General features: G+C 42.6%; 3 protein-coding genes across 9 annotated transcripts in view; 2 read left to right on the top strand and 1 right to left on the bottom strand.

The window, feature by feature from the left end:
• Positions 1-9,506, top strand: part of RAG1 (recombination activating 1) — an 11,123-nt gene extending 1,617 nt beyond the window's left edge. The window contains exon 2 of the mRNA XM_035326935.1: positions 6,228-9,506. Within this exon, the coding sequence (XP_035182826.1) occupies positions 6,254-9,379 (3,126 nt within the window). The 5' untranslated portion in view covers positions 6,228-6,253 and the 3' untranslated portion in view covers positions 9,380-9,506. The remainder of the gene's footprint in view (positions 1-6,227) is intronic.
• An 8,249-nt stretch (positions 9,507-17,755) lies between these two features.
• RAG2 (recombination activating 2) overlaps positions 17,756-22,369 on the bottom strand; it is a 124,407-nt gene continuing 119,793 nt past the window's right edge. For all 4 annotated transcript variants that reach the window (XM_035326938.1, XM_035326940.1, XM_035326939.1 and 1 more), the window contains one exon: positions 17,756-20,105. In XM_035326938.1, the coding sequence (XP_035182829.1) occupies positions 18,491-20,105 (1,615 nt within the window). In that variant the 3' untranslated portion in view covers positions 17,756-18,490. The remainder of the gene's footprint in view (positions 20,106-22,369) is intronic.
• IFTAP (intraflagellar transport associated protein) overlaps positions 20,451-22,369 on the top strand; it is a 40,411-nt gene continuing 38,492 nt past the window's right edge. For 3 of the 4 annotated variants that reach the window (XM_035326945.1, XM_035326949.1, XM_035326948.1), the window contains exon 1: positions 20,451-20,482. The gene's annotated coding sequence lies outside the window, so the exon portion shown is untranslated. Of the gene's footprint in view, positions 20,483-20,698; positions 20,718-22,369 lie in introns of those variants that run through there. The other variant, XM_035326946.1, reaches the window with a different exon arrangement.

Genomic DNA, 22,369 nt, shown 5'->3' with positions numbered 1-22,369 from the left:
TCTCCTCGGGAGGCACCGGGCGGAGGCCGCCCGGCCCGAGCGAGGCGCCGGCCCCGCGGCAGCGCCGCCTGTCGGCGCGGGGTCCCGCAGCCGGCCCCGAGCCCCGAGCCCGGCGCAGCTCCCCGAGCTGGGCCGCGGCGAGGAGCAGGGCTGTGGGTGCCCCCCGGTGCAGCGTGCGGGGCCGTGCTTAGGGACCTGTCCGCCTGGGGACACTGCACTGCTGCCCCCAAACTCCGCAAGGCCTCGGTGGGACCCCTCCGCTCGGGCTGCGCGGCAGGGAGATGCCCGCTGCAGGAGAGCCCCGAGCAGCGGGATCCCTCCGGCGCCAGGCCCCGAAGTCCCTTCCGTGCCCCAGCACCAGGCCCGCCGGACAACGCGGCGCTGGCCTGGGGCGGTGCGGATGCTGGCTTCTAACACAGCTCGCCACAGCAGGCGGCTCTAAGGAAGTGAAAAAGTGGGCAGCGTGAACTTGAACACAGCTTCATTTCCTTAAACACGAGGAAGGGGAATTTCGCTGTTTGCCTCGGTGACTTTCCTTGGCAAGCACCCCAGGCTAGCACGAATTTCAGCCCAAGAAGCGCTCCTGTTCCCTGTGTCTGAGGGGCAGGCACTGGGGGTCCCGGCTCTGCGGTGACGTGAGGGGTCCCCGGCAGAGCTGCGGGCTCCTGCCCTCACCAAAACTGCCTGTCTGTCCCGAGTGCTGGGCGGGCAGGATGCTGCCTCTGGAGAAAAGGCTTATGGCAGCCCCTAAGACACCCCTCTGAGCACTGCTTTTGTCCTCAGGATTACTGAGGACATCCGTCAGGATCCATGAGGGAGCAAACAGAGGCAGAAATGCAGCAGCCAGGGTACTTGCATGGGGCTCCGAAGTGTGACAAGAAACAGTGATATTAAGTGTAACAGTTATATTAAGTGTTATAGTAAGTTATATCAAGTGTAATTTCACAAACTTTGTGGACCCTTTGCTGGGCAACTCGCTAAGTTTCAGAGCCATCTTTCACTGCGGAATGGACAAACTATTACTTCCATTATCTGTAAAATTAAGAAATTTATAATTCAATCGTTTTGAAATTTATGGAATTTATCATTCCATAGCTTTATCCTCAGATAGTTTTCTATGGCCCAAATCCACAGTTTTTAGTAATCTGTTAGGTAGTCAGATGCTCGGTTTATTTGGGTTAGGAAGAAATCTAAGGAAAGGATCTGGAGTTTCTATTCCAAACGTAAATGAAATGCTTTTTTTTTTTTTTTTTTTTTTTTTTTTTTTTTTCAGTGCAGTTGCCAAATCTTTATGGTTTATGGCAAGCTTGGGCCCACAGTCACGTATCAATGCCCATATCGCACCATGAAGCAGTGCAGAAATCTTGTTCTCCACGTGGTGGTGCCAGTTGCACAGGGAAAACGTTTTCCAGCACTGGATATGTGCAGCTCGAGCTGCTGAGCAATTACGCTCATACCGACATAAAACACACCTAAAGCTGTAGCAATTTGAGATCAATTAAAGCCTTGTTTGCCTGCAGTGTCCCTACAAGACAATATTTTTTCAAGGCGATTTCCTGTGTACACTGGAAGTAAAGTGCTTGACTACGCTCACGTGTGCTCACCTGGCTGATTTGATGATCTGGGGCTGTTCGCACCAGACCTCGGGCTGCCAGGGAATGGGGCCAGTAGCCAGCTACCAAGGTGAAGTTTTGAATAAGCACCCCAGAGGGACAGATTTGCTAAACTACTTCTCAAAGAGCCCCATATCCCTCAATGCTAACAATGCATATTGTCAGTGAGCAGCATCTGCTGTTTCAAGATAAGGGAAACCAGCATGTGCCGGCAGCGAGTGATGTTGATTGATATCTGGCGCCGCAGCCTGACCTGATACCTTTTTGAAAAGGTCTCTCCAAATGCCAGGGAGTGGATAGTGAAAACAAGCAGGTTGTTAAGAAGTCCTGGCAAAACAGGGAGAGGAGAATTGCTGGGCTCAGGACCGAACCACATGATCTTCTGCGTGGTCAAGAAACACCTCAGTCAGGACATCCTTGTACTGTCCTGCCTTGGCCTGGAAACAACCTCTGGGATTTCTGTTCCACCTTGCCCTGACACATTCAGTTGTTTCTACTGCCACACTGGGACTTTGTGTGAGTCAGAATCTGAGCAAGGTTATCAGGGTTCGGCCCCAAATTTTGTTTTCTTTGCCCTTACATCACTTGTTTCGGCATGAATCATTGCACTTGGCTACTGGAGGTGTTGGCCTTTCATGTGGGACACAGTACAAGTGGCTGACTGAGGTCTAACTACACTCCTCTAAGACTTGTCATCTTACAAGTCTTACAACCATCTTACAACCAGGAGCAATTGATGTTCTACAAGATTAAAGGTGATTTTAGGGAGGGAATCCTCCCACTTTTTTTACCTGTAGCAAGCATTGCTATTGCAAGCTCCTGCTTCCGGAGTGTGAGTATATATTCACTTTTGGAAGGCCTTGGTGGATCATTAAAATCTGTTGCACAACGTTATGTGTGGAGCCCGAAATCTTTCCGGGTGTTGTTGTGTGGCAGTATTGGTTTTCTTCTCACATAGAGATAGTTTCTGAGACAGTAGCTCTGTGGAAAATAAGCATGGGTGTTCAACTCTACTGCCCGCTCTTTGTGGACACTTGAGGCCTACACCTGGTGTAGTATGTACAAGTCACTCAGAGTATGTAGCAGTTTTTTACATTGGTGATTTGTTCTCCTGTCTGGGCTTTTCAAGATGTCACCAGAGGGGTAATATCCCTGAAGGCGAGATACTTGTGTCAGCAAAAAGGACACTATTGTCTATTTACCCAAACCCCAGAAGCTTGTCTGACCTAGGAAGCAGGCCGCTGGCCTACACGGAGATAGCTTTGGTGCGTGACAGTAGTGTGACCAGACACCAGGGGCTCCTCTCTGATAGCTGGCAGAGAATAAACTAGCTCTGAAGCTAGAAAGAAGAAAGCTGAATGCAAAACTTTGTGTTAACAAACAGTGCAGGTGCTCCTCAGAGAGGCTCTGCATACTTATCTCAGAGCCCAGGAGCCCCGCACAAGAAGACCTTGTTTTTATGAATTTTGTGGTTAAGCCTCACAAATTGCCAGGTGCCACCTGGATTTGAGAGTTCTGTATTGTGTTTAGTTGAAGTAATGTGTGGTTAGCAGCAGGGTGGTACTGGGAGCTCAGAGGGACAGGGATAAGTGAGATAAACAGCACTGCAGTGTCTTTAAAAAGCAGAGGGGCAAAGAAGGAGTGAGAGCACGATGAGAGGGAGCACGCAAGCTTGACATTTGGAGCAAACTGAGCAGACATAGCTGCAGCTCTGCGCTCTGACAGTGAGCTAAAGGTAGGCTGGCAGTACTAATGACAGCAACCCAGGTGCTTGTAGGACATCCGAGTGTTGATTCATTTTTCCTGTTTTAATGTGCAGGTCAATGATTTTATTTTATATGTGCAGTGAGACTATTCATAAAGCAAGGTCTTCCTTGGCATGAGTATTGGTATTATAATCTTGCTCTTCTTCAGAAGTGTATGAAATATTGTGAGCTGGGAAGGGATTTCTTTTCCCTTTTCAAGGTAAAAAGAGGTGATACTGAACACAGCTGTCAGAGTTGATTAAATAACCGTGGCTGGGGTTCATGGCTGGGGTTCACTCTGTAAGAATCTGAGTGGGATAAATAGCAAGGAGAAAGATTGTTTGCTGTGACCCTCAACTAGAATAACAGACCAAAGGCAAATCTATCAGGAAATATTCCTAGCACTGGGAATATTTCTAGCTCTCCTGAGAGAGCTGCTGAAAACTCCACTGCCTGGGAGCCAGGCAATTCAAAGTGTTTGATGAGTAGCCTGCTGGCAGGTATTATCTCCTGCAGAAGATGAAGGTCAGATGACCTGAAAGGGCTTGTTGGTCATTCATTTATTGTGGGGCATGTTCAATGGAGGTAAAAACAAAAACAAAAAACCAACAACAAACCATTCAAAAAAATAAAACAAACAAAAAAATCCACAACAAAACCCACAAGAAACTGTTTGAACTTTTCTTGAGCAGAAGTAAACCCTGCCTGATTCATTTGAGTTGGCGACTAATAGCATTGGCCACGGGTTTGGAGGTCAGTATGGTACCATGGTGGCACTTAGTTAAAAGGCTAGATGAGGAGAGAAAGTATTAAATATTTTGCTCTAAATGTATTCGGTGCTTGTTATTTCTTTACAATGAATTAGATATCACCCTGAGGAGGCAATGCTTGTGGTCTGAGACACTCTGAAGCTGCTGCAGGAGAGGGTGAGATTGCACAGATTTGCGTAGGTGTTGTGTGGCAGAAAGGGATCTGTGGCCAGCACAGGGCACCTAGCTCTGCAGGTAACAGAGCATATGTACTATCTGTAGGAATGCAGGACTATTCAGGGGCAAGCAGGTTATTGCTCAGTGGATAGATTTTACCAAGTCTTCCACAGGACGCAGCCAAGAAAGCGGGACAGTAGCAATGCTGTGAATGTATCTGGGCACAGCTGCGCATCGCAGATCTGTGGGCAGCAGAGCACAAGCAAGCATGTTGCCAGGCTGCCTCGGCGACGGCAGCAGGGGATGCAGTGCAGACAGTGATGTTCAGCAACACGGGCAGCTAGACGGAGCAACACAGGCAGATGGGGACAGCGGTATGGGCAGCTTGTTCTCACTGGGATGAAGTGAAGAGAAGCTGGGAAGGAAACAAACCTTACTTTTAGTTGCCAAGGCCTAATGAACAATTTTGAACTTAAACACAGCTCCTAAGGAAAAAGCTGAGTAGACCGACTTGTCATTCTGTGTCTGGAACTTTATCAAAGCATGCTGTTCTTTCCCAACTGACTCTGAAAGGTTGTGCAGAAATGTTGCTTTATTGAAGGGTTATAAATGAAATAATCTCAGAAATACCCTGAACATCATCACGTTAGACCATGGTTTGGATGTATTTCTTATGAGGGACACCTTCCAAATAGACACAGAACTGAGATTTCTAGCAAGTTAAGTGAATTGTTAAGTGGGGATATAATCAGTCAGAGAAACCAAAGCCATACCCATGTAATTTCTCATTCAACATATATAGTCTTAATGTTCAGTTTTTCTATTTTTTTTTTCTCACACCAATCATATTAGGAAATATGATTTAATCTTCTCTGTACTGTTTGTTCACCTTCAGCACTTCTCATAGCCAGGTAATGAAAAACAGGTTAGTCACTTATGTGTTTGTTTCTACATGATTTTGTTTTCTAAGTCTGATGCAGTAGCACAAAGTTTCAGTGTTTGAAGTGAAAGTCTTGTATTTATTTTTATACGATACCATATTCCCATGGCAACCACATTGATATTACTTTTGGTTGCGTCTCTATGAAAGCTAAAATTGGGGTCAAATTTGAACAGACATTTACAGCTTTCCAGTATCAGTAATCCTTACAAACAGAGTTCTCAGCAGGGTACTTAAACAGATGACTAACTTGAAATGTATAAATATTCTATCTAGGGCAAATATGCAGCCAGTATAAATTGCCGTATCTCCTTTAGAATCCAGGGAACTATAGTGCTTTATATCGACAGAGGATACACTCCTACAGTTTTAATGGAGCCACTCACATTCAGCATGCACATACTAAAGTACCTTACAAAATTGAGGTCTGAATAAAGTCTACATAGGGACTGAGTCATGTGTGCTGCTCTGCCTGGGTAGAAGGGCATGCATTAGACACTTCAGCTCAGAATCAAGGACTAAGAAGTGGTGTGAGAGCAGTGGTCTCGGTGACTTAAATAATATAGCATGAGACAGACAAAATTGTGTCTTGAATTGGCCACGCTGGTTCAGTTTCATGTGAAAAAGTCATCACGCTTTCAGAATGTAATTCTGCTCTCTGATAGCTTTACTTATGGCAAGCCCAGTCAGGTATAACAAGAAAAAGGCAGACTGGGATATTAGTACCTGATGTCTAATGGCTCTATGCAGTATGCATCGGTGTTGTAATGGACTGTGGATGCCTGAGCATGAAAGACAAAACACAGTCTGAGGTACTGAGTGGACATCCACATCAGGGCCCCTCAGTTCAGTAGGTGTCTTGGGTGAGAAAGTAACTTACCTTCAGAGCACTTCTCAGTTAAAGTGATTAGAGTTGTCCTATTAAAATACCATGTGCTTATGTACTGGCATTATTTGTCATTTTGCACAATAAGCTATCTTACATCTTCCTTCTCTTTCTCAGGTGATTTGGTTTCTGACACACTGGAGATGTCAGTAGCATCACAAATGGACCTGCCTGAAGAGATTCAGCATCCTTATACAAAATTTTCTGAATGGAAATTCAAGCTGTTTAAAGTAAGACCATTTGAAAAAACATCCTCTGATAGCAGCCAGTGCATAAACAAGGATCATGCAGAAGAGGTAGCTTCTACAGACAAAGCCATCATGCCGCATAAAGATGAAGGAGTTCCAAGAGGAGAAAAAATTCTGACACAGACGGACTTAATGGGCAATAGGCAGGCACTTGGGAAAGATGCCAATGGCATGAAAATACAAGACAACACAGATCATCAGAACAACCTGAAGCAACTTTGCCGCATCTGTGGAGTTTCATTTAAAACTGATTGTAACAAGAGAAGTCATCCAGTACATGGGCCAGTGGATGATGAAACTCTGTGTCTTCTGAGAAAGAAAGAGAAAAAAGCAACCTCTTGGCCAGATCTTATCGCTAAGGTTTTTAAGATTGATGTGAGAGGGGATGTTGACACTGTCCACCCCACTCGATTTTGTCACAACTGCTGGAGTATTATCCACAGGAAATTCAGTAACACTCCATGTGAAGTATATTTTCCTAGGAACAGCACGATGAAGTGGCAACCCCACTCTGCAAACTGTGATGTGTGCCTCGGTACCAGTCGGGGAGTCAAAAGAAAAAGCCAGCCAGCCACCACACAACATGGCAAACGTATGAAGACCATTGCAGAACGTGTTCGAGTTAACAGAGGTGTAAAGAACCAGGCACAGATAAATAACAAAAATGTGATGAAAGAGATCACCAACTGCAAGAATACACATCTCAGCACCAAGCTGCTTGCAGTTGATTACCCAGTAGATTTCATTAAATCAATTTCTTGCCAGATTTGTGAACATATTTTGGCAGATCCGGTGGAAACAACATGTAGACACTTGTTTTGCAGAACTTGCATCCTTAAATGCATCAAAGTTATGGGCAGCTATTGCCCCTCCTGCTGGTATCCTTGCTTCCCTACTGATCTGGTTACCCCAGTGAGATCGTTCCTGACCATCCTTGATAGCCTGAGTATAAGATGCCCTGTAAAGGAATGTGATGAAGAGATCTTGCATGGAAAATATGGCCAGCACCTCTCCAATCACAAGGAGATGAAAGCTAGAGAGCTCTATAGCCACATAAATAAAGGTGGCCGACCGAGGCAGCATCTTCTGTCTTTGACCAGGAGAGCTCAGAAACACCGCCTGAGAGAATTGAAACGTCAAGTCAAGGCTTTTGCTGAGAAAGAAGAGGGTGGTGATATAAAGGCTGTATGCATGACTTTGTTCCTGCTAGCTTTAAGAGCAAAAAATGAACACAAACAAGCAGACGAATTGGAGGCTATAATGCAAGGGAGGGGATCTGGACTTCACCCTGCCGTCTGCCTGGCGATCCGAGTCAACACGTTTCTCAGCTGTAGCCAATATCACAAAATGTATAGAACTGTAAAAGCTGTCAGTGGGAGGCAAATTTTCCAGCCACTGCATGCTCTTCGCAGTGCTGAGAAAGCTCTCTTACCAGGTTATCATCCATTCGAGTGGAAACCTCCCTTGAAAAGTGTCTCCACTAACACAGAAGTGGGAATTATAGATGGACTATCAGGACTGCCACTCTCAATTGATGACTACCCAGTAGACACAATTGCAAAGAGATTTCGATATGATACAGCCCTGGTTTCTGCCTTAAAGGACATGGAAGAAGAGATCTTGGAGGGCATGAAAGCAAAAAACCTGGATGACTATTTGAATGGTCCTTTCACTGTGGTAGTAAAAGAGTCCTGTGATGGAATGGGAGACGTCAGCGAGAAGCACGGAAATGGGCCTGCTGTCCCAGAGAAGGCAGTTCGCTTTTCTTTTACAGTTATGAACATTTCTATAGCCCATGGGAACGAAAGGATAAGGATCTTTGAAGAAGTAAAGCCCAATTCAGAGTTATGTTGCAAGCCGTTGTGCCTTATGCTGGCCGACGAATCGGATCATGAAACTCTGACGGCGATCCTGAGCCCTCTCATAGCAGAAAGAGAGGCTATGAAGAACAGTGAACTGCTACTTGAAATGGGAGGCATCCTGAGAACATTCAAATTCATCTTTCGGGGTACAGGATATGATGAGAAACTTGTACGGGAAGTGGAAGGGCTGGAGGCCTCTGGTTCCACGTATATCTGTACCCTCTGTGACGCGACCCGCCTGGAGGCGTCCCAGAATTTGGTCTTCCACTCCATCACCAGAAGCCACGCTGAAAATCTGGAGAGGTATGAAATATGGAGGTCCAACCCTTATCATGAATCTGTTGATGAGCTCCGTGACAGAGTGAAGGGTGTTTCAGCCAAACCTTTTATTGAGACTGTTCCCTCCATAGATGCGTTGCACTGTGACATTGGCAATGCAACGGAGTTCTACAGGATTTTCCAGATGGAGATCGGTGAAGTCTACAAGAATCCTGATGTATCCAAAGAGGAGAGGAAGAGATGGCAGTTGACTCTTGACAAACACCTCAGGAAGAAGATGAACTTAAAACCTATGATGAGGATGAGTGGAAACTTCGCAAGAAAGCTCATGTCCAAAGAGACAGTAGAGGCAGTATGTGAATTAATAAAGTGTGAGGAAAGGCATGAAGCCCTGAAAGAACTAATGGACCTTTATCTGAAAATGAAACCGGTGTGGCGATCTTCATGTCCTGCCAAGGAGTGCCCAGAATTGCTGTGCCAGTACAGCTACAATTCACAGCGTTTTGCTGAGCTCCTGTCTACAAAGTTCAAGTACCGATATGAAGGCAAGATTACAAATTATTTCCACAAAACCCTTGCTCATGTTCCTGAAATCATTGAAAGAGATGGGTCCATTGGTGCCTGGGCAAGTGAAGGAAACGAGTCTGGAAACAAACTGTTTAGGAGGTTCCGAAAAATGAATGCCAGGCAGTCCAAATTCTATGAAATGGAGGATGTCTTGAAGCATCACTGGCTATATACATCTAAGTACCTACAGAAGTTCATGAATGCTCATAAAACATTAAGAAGCCAGGGCTTCACCATCGATCCAGAGGATAGTTTAGGTGATTCCTTGCCGCCGGAGGTCTCTTTGGAAAGCAATGATTCAGAGGAACTCTAAACATAAAGTGTGTTTGGTGTTGGGTTTGTGATGGTGTCTTCCTGTGAGGAGACAGCTTCCTTCTCAGGCCTGTAGAGGTACAGAGATGTGTGAAACTATCATCTTTATACTCTATGTAAAGGTGCTGAGTGGAGTTTAATAAAATACCATGTCTGTTGGGAGCTTCCAAAAGAGGCAATGCAGTGGTGCATTTACCAGTTACTATGTGAGAGGGAAGTGGAAACAAATTGCAAAGAAGCATCTCCAGTTTATTTTGGGCTCAGCGTTGTTTATACGTGAGAAGGCCAAAGTAAACGAGGTTTTATAGAGAGCAATACTTGGGAATGAATATGATTCTGGAGAGTTATGACACTTGCTGAAGAAGTGAGCATGGCTATTTGTTTTGTTTGCATTTTTTAAACTATTTTGCTATTTACTTTTCAAGAGGGTTTGATTATTTTATTGATGGTTATTTGGCTTTTATAAGTCAAGGTCTGGCAGTGAGACAGTTGGGTAATTGTTCTGTTATAAAGTTCAGGTATTTTTATATGATATATTGACTAAAGATGCAAACTTTGATTTCAAACGTTTAAAAATATTATTTAACACTTAGATTGTAGTACTGCTTAGAAGCAGGTGGTGGTATCGGCAAGGTAATTTACTATATGAAGATATAGGAAAGGTAACTATAATATTTTAAAGATATTTTCCTCATAGTCCATTTACTCTAAAATGCAAACCAGTTCTTGTGCTCCTAAATCAGCATTTGCAGTGTTTTGTGCTTATCTCACTATTCAAAGTACACTCAAGCTCTGCTGTGCAGCTTGTTGCTTGATATACATTTTCGATTTCGATGGTAACCTCAGCATATAGTATAATTTGTATCAGTGTAATTTTAATGGGTGGGTTCCTGGCCTTACTGAAGTCACCAGTAAATCGTCATGAATACCCACAGTTTCACCAGGTGACTACAAGTCACAGCAGAGTGGTTTCTCAGGGGATGGGCATTAACTCGATCAGGTACATGTCAGTGTTCTGATTTTCTCAGTTCGAATAGTTCACTGACCACTTGCGATATGCTCTAACAGTATGCCATGCTGAGCTTTTTCACATCTGGGATATGTCACTTACAGTCTCATTTTCTAGATATATAAAATGGGAATGACATTCACTGACCTCAAGGATAGTTTGCATAAAGGCGTAGTGAGAAGACAATGAGCTGCCTTGAAATCACTGCGTAGGGTATTTCACATCATTACAACGGCGTTTAGTCAGCATTCCTCTACGTATCGTATACTATATTAGGAGCACCATTATGTTGGTGGTATTTGCCTTTCTGAAGTGTCATTGCTATGTGACTGAAGGCCGCTTAGATCAGATGAGATTTCACTGGTAATCCTTGTGGATAATGTAGTTTTTCATTAGCAGGCATGGGTAAAAGGGTTTCAAAGTTCACTTGTATAAGCTTTGAGATTTGGAAACTAAATTATTTCTGAACCTATCACCTCTGTAAAGGAACAGGGCTAGACCTTCATTCAGAGAAGTGTTCAAGTGCAAGCTTAAATTCAAGTGTGTGAGTTGACCGTTGAATGCAAGCATGCTTACATCTTAAAAATATTTTTAAATATTAAAATTATATGAATTTCATTTAATGATATGGTCAAGAAATATACTCAGAAGTATCAGAGATACCTCTAAATCACCTAGCCTTTCTGAAACAAGAATAAATGCATGAATGATCAAAGCAGAGATCTAAAATAACCTGCTTTTTGTTTTCATTTTGATGTGGCAGGAGTTGGTTTGTGAGTGTGGAGATACAAAAGATTTAAAGAATAGATGGTCTGAGGTTTGGGTAGTAGTATCTTGCTCATGTTATTTAATACATCTTTGAAGGTCTGGTATTTACTGTTTATGGCCTATGAAAATGTAGGATTAAGTGTTAGTAACTAGTACAAATATTAATAATATTCTGATTGAGCCTTTCTTTAGATTTTATTATTTTAAATCCTAATTTTTAAAGTATTTTGTAATTTAGGATTTAGTTTTTATATGTTGTCTTTAAACATAGCTTAATATTATGCCAAAATTTTGGGCTGGAAATAATGCCTTTTGCTTAAAATATTTTCTTGTCTAAGCAGTCATAAGAACTGCAGTCTTTTGTATGGTTTACCATATACATCTGCACTTACTGAGTGTTCATTTCGAGATTAAATTATTTCTTTCAATTCTTTGAATAAAACAAGTATTTCCCATAGAGCATAACTGCCAGGTTTACATAAGTATCATTTTTTACCAATAAATGCAGACAACAAGTACTGCTGTTTCCCATGGAGTAAAAATATCAGGTATACAATAAAGAACATCCTTTAGATGTAAATGCAGACAAAAGTTGTATTTTTTTCATCTACTATGTTTCATTATGCAAATACTTGCATGCTTTTTTTTCCCCTTTTTTACTTTTACTTTTACTTTTTTTTTTTTTTTTCCCTTGTGTGCCTGTTTGGGGCAACTGTATTACCTTAAGGTTTATCCTTGCCTCTACTTGAATAACCTAGAGCCTGGTTTAACAGTCCTGACTCAGCTCATGGTGGTTCTCACCCCCTTTAAGTGGTTTATATATTCATGCTGCCTTTGCGCAGGAGTGAACTTCACCCACAAGAAATCCTGACCTGTTCCTTGCATTGCATATGTGCCACTGGAGAGACAGGCCAGACTTTGGTCATTTTGCACATGTAATTTCAATGACTTTGCTGACATTTTCCAATTCCGAATTCACTTTTACAAGCTGCTTATACGAGAGCAAGTGATTCGTCTCACTACCTTCAAAAGGGTTGAGTAAATGTTATCCATATATGTATGATTTCTCAAGACCAGCCTTAGATCCTGGCTGAACTCAACCGGCTGAACTGTGCATGGGCTGGGCCACGGGCATTCAGGGACATGCAAAATTATTCTTTTGTGAGATTTTATTGAGCCATCAAGACACATTTCACATTCCACCAAGTATGGGAAGAACAGTTGACACAGACAACTATTACCATTCTTTTTCCTTTTCCTTAGACTTGAATCTAGTTTAATCTTTTCTTCTTTTTCCCATTGTTGACGTTTCCTGTAAATCAAGAGACTCTCTTTGAGAGTTTTGAACTCATTAAAACAAACAGCACTGGAAGAGTAGGTACCTGCAAGTGAGGCTTTGTAAACAGGAATAAAATAACAATGCTGCTTGCACACTGGCATGCATCTGAAGGCAAACAAATTTTGACTGCAGACAGGTGCATCATTTGTTTACTCAGGCTATTGTTAAGCATTTTGGTTTTGAAGAGGCTTTAGAAAAGTGGAGACACTTTTATTCATGGTACTCTCTCAAACCTTCACATTTTCTTTTTTAATGCTAATACTTAGTACAAATCCTTCAGTAATTACTTCATGGTGAACGCTTTTCTTGTTTTGAAATTGTATTGACTGCATTTTTTTATACAATGACATTACGTATCTTGTTTTGTTAGGTTTTATTCAAGGGCTATTGTGAATTGCTTTGTTATGAAATGATGTGAACTATGTTGGAAGCCATGATTCTGGTTTCATGTATTTTTCCTCACAGGACTAATTCTATTGACTTTAAGCAAATCAGCGTTGACTTCTAGTCAGGTAGTTCAGACACAGATTCTGGATGTTTACAGCGTCCTAATTTCTGACTGCGCTGAGTTCAGTGTGATGTCTCACAGCATGGCTTCATCGTTCTGCTTTTTCTTACTGTACCGCAGTTACTTTATTCATAAAATCTGTTTAAAATAAAGGCCTTGTAAATATTTAAGTTTCTGGATTTGGATTTCTTATCAGTTTTTCAACTGTGCACATAATTTCATGATAGCAGGCTCGCTTTTCATTCAAATTTTGGATGCGTTTCATATTTGGACAGTTCTAATACTCAGAGACTACAGCTAGGATCCCAGTCCTGTTCCGAAGTCACCAAGTTAACATAAAAGAGGATTGCTCTGTACATCTCAATAGTCCTTTTAGCACCTTTCTTCACAGGCAGCTGTTTGAGAGAAAAATAAAACCAGTTTCATTTAGTCTGTAAATTACTTCTGCTTCATTTACAAATGCCACCCCAGTGTTTGTTTAAAATCAGCCTTGCACTGTTACATCCATACTGCTACGTTAAGCTTCTTTACTGGCTTCTATGCATCCTTCACATCCAATCTTGGCTCCCTGACATAGACTTAGCTGCAAAAATTAGTATCAATCTACCTTTTAGTTCGTGATTTTTAGTTCCCCTTTACTCCAGTTAGGAAAATCTTTCTTACTTCCCCTGCAATGATATCTCAGGGTCAAAAAACATACATAAACCAACTAGTCTGGATGGAATTAATGATAAGCAAATTGAGCATTTACGTTATTAGCTACCTGATTTCCTGCTGCAATCAGGTAATTAGACATCTAATTCCTAGACTTTATATAACCAACTTAATTCTTTCAGCTGATCATGAATAAAATTTGCTGGATGGAAAAAATTGGAAACCATAAAAAAACCAACAAACCCAATCCCCAGAGAACTTCCTGGTAAATTAGGATGATTTAATTCCTTTATTCCTAAATCCATAATAACTGACTGAACTTTACTTTCCATGTATTCTCATTAGAACCAGAATCAGATGAAGAATAACGAGGCCTAACACCGTTCTTCAGAGCACAGCTTCAGATGACTGAATGTGGCACGATTTTCAGAGCTGACCAGCTGCAGCTCCTGAGTGTGGCAGCTTCTCTACCTTCTGCATCAAGCTTAATATTCTCCATAGCCCGAAAAGACACAATAGAAAGGATTTAATCCGCACCTTTTCTAGCAGCACCAGGAGAGAGGCCAAGAGGTGAAATCGCTGTATTTTCAGTGCCCGTCTCTTCCTGTGAAGATGGGCATTTTGAGCCAGTGCACAAGGGAATACAAGGATAGCTACCAACTGAAGGTGGCCCTGCACACGTGGTGGTGGCCAGCATTCTCTTCTTCCTATGTACACATATATTTTGAGAAATTTGAAGGTTTATAACATGATTATCTTGCTTTTTGTTAAAGAAAGGAGGGGCTTTGGTGTCACAATTTTCAAATGCCAAATACTGATACCAAACTGGAGTTTGATTTTCAGGAGCTGTTGCTCAACATATTCTCAGAAGTTTAGTTTTGTTTGAAATGGGACAGGGTAGGAATAAAATGTGAAGGGAGCTATAGTCACCTATCATTAAAAACAGAAGTAAGCAAGTCCTGTCTGCACTGCACCAAATCTACCAGGAAATATTTTTACAGATTCTGTTTCAATCTGAATTCAACCTTTTCCTTCGGGCTTCCAGTAGCGTTATTTCCACTCCTTTCAGTGGTCTATTGCTGCAATGAGTCACTCCAAACTATGACACATGCTTTAGTGCTACCACTAAAGTTCATTCCATGCCTTTCCTGTAGATTAATCAGGTGCTTTGGGGTCCAAGTACTTTTCACAAGCAGTAAACCCCATATATTATTCTCTTGAAAGCTGGTAACAACAACATAGTGTTACTAAAATGTGACTGGGAACCCTGATGCTGCTTGTTGTGGTTACAAAACACATAGGTCAGTTGGATGCAGATACAACAGCGATTTACTTCAGCACTCAAATCTGCTTCATTTTATCTTCTAATTCTACCCTGCATGAGGAAGAATCTTGTATTGATCAGGTGGTTTTGAAGACGATCAATACTCTAACAAGCACATGCCTCAAAAGCATCATCAGAATTATTAGGGATTTAAATATTTTCTGCAATCTTGAATGCTGTGTCAAGTGTCTTCACTACAGGTTGTTGATCATATACCTGTGTATGTTTGAGTCCTTAGGAATATTATATTTTACCTTTCTTATTACTTCCTTTTCCAGCAGTAGCTCTAAGCTGTGATTTAATGCTTGTTGTACTACCCTTTGCTGTGAGGCTGGGACATGGTTTGACTAAGCAATTTCTCCCTCCTTGCCAAGTAACACATACATTTAAAAAAGGCACAGACCAAACAAATTTGTCGCTCAATGTTGGGCCTCAGGACTTTGAGATATTGACGGTAATTGGGAGAGGTAACAGGCAAAACACAGACTGGGCATTGCCAGGGAGTGGAATAATTGTGAGGAGTTCTTTGCTGTTGTAAAATGGTGAAGGGACTTGTTGTGTGTGCATATTGTCCATCTGTTGGTGTTGTGATTGTTCTTTAATTTCTGCTGAGATTAATTTTTGTTTTTGATGCAAATGAAGTTTGTCACGTGTGCTGAATGTATACTTTAAAGACAATTGAGCTGAGCAAGACCTATGACATGTAAGGGGACGTTGTTTATTGAATTTCACCAGTTTGAAGGGACTTCACATGGCCATAATTTTCATGTATTCCTTTGGAAAACATATAGATGGCATTATGTACTCTGAGCTCAGAAAGGAGCATGACAAAGGAAACAAGAAACTGGCATTAAAATCTATGGGTTTTTACTAGTAGCAAACTGATGAGAGGGGTCTCAGGATGATCTACCTCCCACTCTTAAGCTCTTCCCATTTTATAACCTCCCTTGGCATATAAATAGGTTGGAAACCTATTTTATCTTGTTGCCCTTTACTATCCTCCACTGTTGACTCGTGAAGGTGTCAAGAGGAGTACTGTGCATAGACATCTGTGTTGATGGGAACACATCGGTGCTTTGTAAAGGAGTGGCTGCTCAGGGTCTGCACGTACTGATCTGGTGGCTGACAGCTGCTCCTGTTGCTCTTCTGTTTTATTCAGGGGTCCAGCATGAGAACTAGAATGTGGATACTGAGCTATTAATGTTGGCTCGCAAAAGTTCAGAGGATAGTATTGATTTTTTGAAAAGATGTTTGGAACAGTAATAAAAATAAAAAATAGTCGAGAGTGATGAGGCTTTACAGATAGCCAATAAAAGAATCCACAAAAAAATTTAGTAAACTCTTGGGTTATTCAACCTTGACAACATCCTTTTCAATCTGAATCCAATCTTGTCCTCATGCTTTGAGCAGCCAGCTGCATTTGTTTCCACCTTCACAATGCTCCGCTGGCTCAATGAGTAACTCTGAGCAGCAGCTTGCACTTTCATACTTTCACACTCCACACAGTCACCCTTGGGGGAGCAGAGAAAGTTTAGTGGAGTACCTGAAGTAAATAATAAAAGTTGTGTTGGTCAGAAGGGACTTCTCCTGAAGTCATGGGGCGGCTGTGAAGCCAGACTCCTTATTAGACTTCAGATGGACCTCCCAAGCACACATGTTGTCCTGTCATAGACTTTGAGATTTATAACGTTTGGTTTAGCCCATGAGTAGGTGGGAAAGAAAGAAAGAAAGAAACAAACAAACACAAAAACCACACTCATTTTTATTATAAACTTTATTAGCTGATATATATTTAAAAATTACAAACACAAGTCAATTGTTGAGCACAGTGGTATAAAAAAAGGAATTTATTATTTTCACTGTGAGGTGATAGTCCATAACTCTAGCCAAAACTGACATATAAGCATTCAGTACCTTTCAAAATAGAAAATGTATTATCCAGAATGAAATGTTCCATGTAAATCTCCATCCTTTACTGGATGCAGGGAGGAACACAACTGCTGTGGATAAGGAAAAGCCTGAAGTTCTTAACGCCTTCTTTACATCTGTCTTTACTAGCCAGACCACTTATCCTTGGAGTACTCAGCTGCCCAACCTGGAAGTTTGAGATGGGGAGCAGAAGAAACCTCCCACAGTTCAGGTGGAAACAGAGACCTGCTGCTCCACCTGGAGTGTCACAAGTCCATGGGGCCAGATAGGATCCACCTGAGGGTGCTGAGAGAGTTGGTGGATGTGATTGATGGCCTGCTTTCCATCATCTATCAGTGGTCTTGGTCATCCAGAGAGGTCCCGGATGACTGGAGACTTGCTAATGTGATGCCCATTTACAAGAAGGGACATAAGGAGGACCCGGGGAACTACAGGCCTGTCAGCCTGACCTTGGTGTCAGGAAAGGTGATGGAACAGGTCATCTTGAACACAATCACGTAATGTATGTGGGACAACTGGGGGGGATCAGGCCCAGTCAGCATGGGTTCATGAAAGGCAAGTCCTGCCTGACCAATCTCATCTCCTTCTATGACCGGGTGACGTGCCTGGTGGATGAGGGAAAGCCTGTTGACGTAGTCTACCTAGACTTAAGCAAGGCCTTTGATATGATCTCCCACAGCACTCTCCTGGAGAAGCTGGCAGCCCATGGCTTGGACAGGCACACTCCGCTGGGTTAAAAACTGGCTGGATGGCTGGGCCCAGAGAGTGGTGATGATCAGAATGGCCTCAAGTTGTGCTAGGGGAGGTTTAGGTTGGAAATTGAGACATTTCTTCACAGAAAGAGCAGTCAGGCATTGGAACGGGTTGCCCAGGGAAGTGGTGGAGTCACCATCCCTGGGGTTGTTCAAGGAGTTGGACCTTGTACTTAGGGACATGGTTTAATGCATGACATTGGTAGTAGGGTGGTGGTTGGACCAGATGATGTTGGAGATCTTTTCCAACCTTAATGATTCTTTGATTTTATGATTCTATGGTATGTAAGCTTTTCACTTTGGAAGTCCCTGAAGAAAACTGACCCTCAGTGTTTGAATATTTCATTACTTCTGACACAAGGGACTTAAGTTTAAAACCAGATTAGTTTGGCTTTAGTTCATTACCTTAACATAAAATCAGAGTAATGCAGTTATAAATTAGGCCAAATATTTCTAGAACTACTCACTAAGATAAAACATTAAAACGGACAATTTTTTTAAATTATTATTTTTATTTTTTATGGACAGATGCTAACACTACTGAGTACATGGGATAAGGTCTTATTCTACAAGCAGTTCTACTAAATTCAGGGGGGTAACTGAGGATTTGTTTATAGTATAAAATTCAGAACACAGTTAACACTATCTGGCTGTATGTTTGCACAATGCCCTCTGTGACAAATTTCCTATCTAGATATTGCAAAAATATACATAAGAAACAAAATAAATCCATGAGCTTTGAAATTAAATTGCATTGATAATTGATTAATTGATAATTAGAATCAATTAAATAAAAGATCCCAGTTGAATACAAATCAGTGGTGTAAATCTATTCAAATAATCTTCGAAGAAAGGACTTTTTCACTGGTGTTGTTAAATTCATGGTTTTCTTTTTGCGCAGTGGTTTCATGGGTTGCTTTTTCAGATGCATCAGCTTTTTGGGAGTTTGTAGCCCTTTATTAAGGTCAACATGCTCGTTGCAGAAATACTTGACATTTGCTTCTGAGAGATGTAGGAGCATGCTCTCTGACAGATCCATACATTGTGCATGGACCCAATGTCCAGCACCATTGGAACACAGGATCATTGCAGGCTTGTTGAGTTCTGTTGAATAGAAAGGCACCCAAGTGTTAATATCAATATTGCAGCTGGCACAGCAGGTGATCCAGTAACCTGTTTCTGATTCATCTTCTTCATCATCTTCATTGTAAGTGTCAATATCATCAACATCAAAGCTACTGGCTTCAGCACTAAAACAAAACTCTTCTGAATCTTCAAACGGAGTGGAGTCTCCTTGGTCTTCGGTAGATGCCTGACTGCAAATTTGTGCTGTCAGTTCTTCCTCCTCATCCTCTTCTGCTCCTTTGCATCTCAAAATATAGAAGTAGTTTGCATCTGAGATTAACTGTTTGTTGGCCCCTGGAATGCCCAGCAATACAGACCCTTTGCCCATATCACAGCCAAACCACATCCTGCAGTGTTTAATATCTGGTGTCCAGTCCGGGCTTGCCCTTTCAACAATCTCTATCTTATTATCTTCCAAAACTATGGTATTACAGACCAACCGTTTCTGGTTGTCAGACTGGTAGCCCCCGACAAGGACAAATTCGTTATCACTGGTCTGAGTCACAATAGCACTTGACACAGATACTCCTCCTGGCAAGACACTGCAGGTCAGAGCTGGGCTGCCTAGGGGGAGGTCAACTTTTAGCTTGTATAAGCTGGGGGACCGGGTGTTATTTTGAAGTGAATGGCCTCCCAAAATGTAGATTGTATCATTCCTGGCAACTGAAACATGGAAAGAAAGTCCATCTTGAAGCTCTGGAAGTATGTATGACGTACAGCACCCAAACTCAAAATCAACAAGAAACACAGATGGCAAGCAGTCAACCACGCTGTTCCATTTTTCAGTGGTTCTTTGTGCGAGAGGAATATACGATCTACCTCCAAATATAACGCTCATGCTTTTTCCCCGGCTATGAACTACATTAATTGTATGTCCATATCTAGCTTCAGGGATATCCCCACCCAGATCTTTCTCAACACATTGAAATGTGGTTTTCTTGCTAGTTTTGCTTAATAGACGCATAATGTAGATCTTATCAGAAAGATCATTGTTAGGTGTTTTCCCACCATGAATGATATACTGGTGCTTATCGGACTCATTGCCTCTAAATGTGCAAATTGCGGGATAGCGGAGAGGGGGAAGGTAACAGGAATCCTTAGAGAAGAAGACAGGTTTCATTTTGAGCTCATTCTGCTTTATATCAAGGAAGAAAACACCAGTGGGACAGGATCTCTTCGGCCATCCTTTCTGCCCAAAAAAGAAGACATGCCCATCAAAATTCAGCAGCGAACAGCCCGGCTGAAGCAAGGATGAATTACTGACAGCTGACACCATCTGCAGTGACATTGCGTCTGCTGACTGGGTCATATTTTGGTATCTGAGAAAAAAAGAACAGACATGAAAGAAGCATGTTTAAAGCTCTCTAGGAAAGCATTTAACTTTACTTGAATAAATGGTATGGCATGTGCATTTTTGGTTCTGTGAGAACTGTGTAGGAGTTCTGTGGAACTGTGTAAAAACCACGGCCTGCAATTCAAAAGCCGAACACTCTGGCAGGGACGGGGACAGGGACGAGGCCCCGCGGGCCGCTCCCCCCAGATTTGGAGGCCCCTCAGCGGGCCCGGCCGTTGCCGTGGAGGCAGCGGCCGCGCGGGCTGCTGGGGCTTGGAGTTCTCGCTCGGCCGCCGGAGCAGGCCCGGCCCGGCTCGGCTCGGTCCCGGCGCCGCCCCGGGCCTGAGGAGCGGGGCTGGCGGGGCCGGCGGGCCGGCGGCGGGGTGAGTGGGGCGGCGGGCGGTGAGCAGGCGGTCCCCGATGTGTGTCTGCCGGCGTCAGGGAGCCGCTGGGGTGGAAGCAGCCCGCTCGCGGGTGCATATCCGGCGGCTGTGCAGCGCGCTGCCGGGCGGTCGGACTTGCTGTGCGGATTTGCCAGCGTGTGCTTTCGTGAGCAGGCTGCGAGGGCTGGGTTTTGCTTTTTGTTCACAAGTCTAAGGTGCGTTGTGCAGTCGGGTTGGGTAGTGGCTCTGAGCTAGCTTTGGAGAGCCCAGGTGCTAGGGGACGAAAACAACCGAGCCGTTCGGTGGCGTGTGCCTTGTAGTCAGTCCTTTAGTGAACACTTCTCAAGTCCGTGTGATTTAAACTGTCTTTCAAGTACAATATTTGGGGAAAAAAAGCAAAAAACCCCAAAGCAAACAAAACAAACAGCAATAACAAAAATAAAAACTCCTTTACAACTGAATATATATATATATATATATTTTTTTTTTTGCTGTCTTCAGGTTTCATATTTTCATTGTACATGCTTTTCATTTTGCTCTAATCGCAAAAGCTTGAAATATAAGGTTTCTTCTTTCAGGAAGGATGCATTTCTTCTCGTTGTGAGCCGTCAAAACCTGGGGATTCCAGGACAGCTGTGTGCAGTGAGATTCGTGTGAAATCATGGGAACTGACGGCACTGGCTACATCAAATTGTTGTCAGCGTACGTTCTCATGTACAGCAAGAACTGTTGTACCACATTCCTGTACTGCCTGCCGGCTCCACTTCGTAGGATGCAAGCTAGAGTATGGGTCTGCTCTTCAGTGCTTTCAAAGGCAGGTGGGCCTGGTCAGATGTGCTTGGGCCACAGCACATGGACAGGGTAGATTTGGCCACTACTGAGTCTATTTAAATATATATATAATATATATATATGTATGTATATATACAAACATTAGTCTTTTTGTACACTGTGGAATCACTGAAGGATCACAGTCAAGTAGTGTTCGCTGTGTAGCCAATTCCTCTGTCCTAAGGGCGGTATTTTTTTTTAAATTTAGATTCCTTTTCAGAAGTACTGCACTGTAGATGGAGTTCAGTTAGGAAGTAATTAAATTAGTTAACTCTGTTCTGAGGATGGTGGTGTATACAGCAAGTTTTGTACTTGTTTGCATGGAGAGAGATTTGCCAGGTTGTTTACCCCCAGGCAAGATGTTGAAAAGAAATCTCTGCTGCTTGTTTCTTAGCACCATTCAAAAGCGGTCTTTTTAGAGGAGTATGCACTAATTGGGATTTACTGGGTTGTATTTCCTCTGTCTCTTCTGTCATACTGTGTGGTTACTTAGCTTCTTTGTTTTTACAAAGTCATTAGAAAAGTAATAGAACTTCTACTCTGAAGATGCCATGAGCACATCAGCAAGTTAGTGTTCTACGTGACTACTGGTTTGTATTAATAATCTAATAGAGTGAAGAAAAGACGAATGAAAATCACTAAAAGTGAGATTGATAGACACACAAAACTCACAGGTTAAATAAACACAATTAAGCGCACTTCCTCCTTGTCATCTCTTAATGTTCCTTGCATTTTACAAAAGCAAGCACATCAGTACATAAAGCAGAGAATATTTATCCTTGATTCTGTGACAGAAGTATCTCCGTAGGCACTTGCTGGAATAGGTTTGGCTTTTCAGACTGTCCTGTGTTAATTGTGGTAACACTGTGTGGTTGGCCTGTGTTGACCTCCACCTCTGGCCTTCCAACACCACTGATGCCCTTGGGGCAATGCTTCTTTGACCCTGAACAGTTTTAGGAAGCCAAAAAAATGGATTTTTTTTTTTTTTTGGCTTTATGCTTAAAACCATCTCACTGTGGAACAGAGTTGGCATTAG

The sequence above is a fragment of the Oxyura jamaicensis genome, chromosome 5, assembly GCF_011077185.1.
Source record: "Oxyura jamaicensis isolate SHBP4307 breed ruddy duck chromosome 5, BPBGC_Ojam_1.0, whole genome shotgun sequence".
NCBI classification, from domain to species: Eukaryota; Metazoa; Chordata; class Aves; order Anseriformes; family Anatidae; genus Oxyura; species Oxyura jamaicensis.
This window is presented reverse-complemented; position numbering and strand designations above follow the sequence as displayed.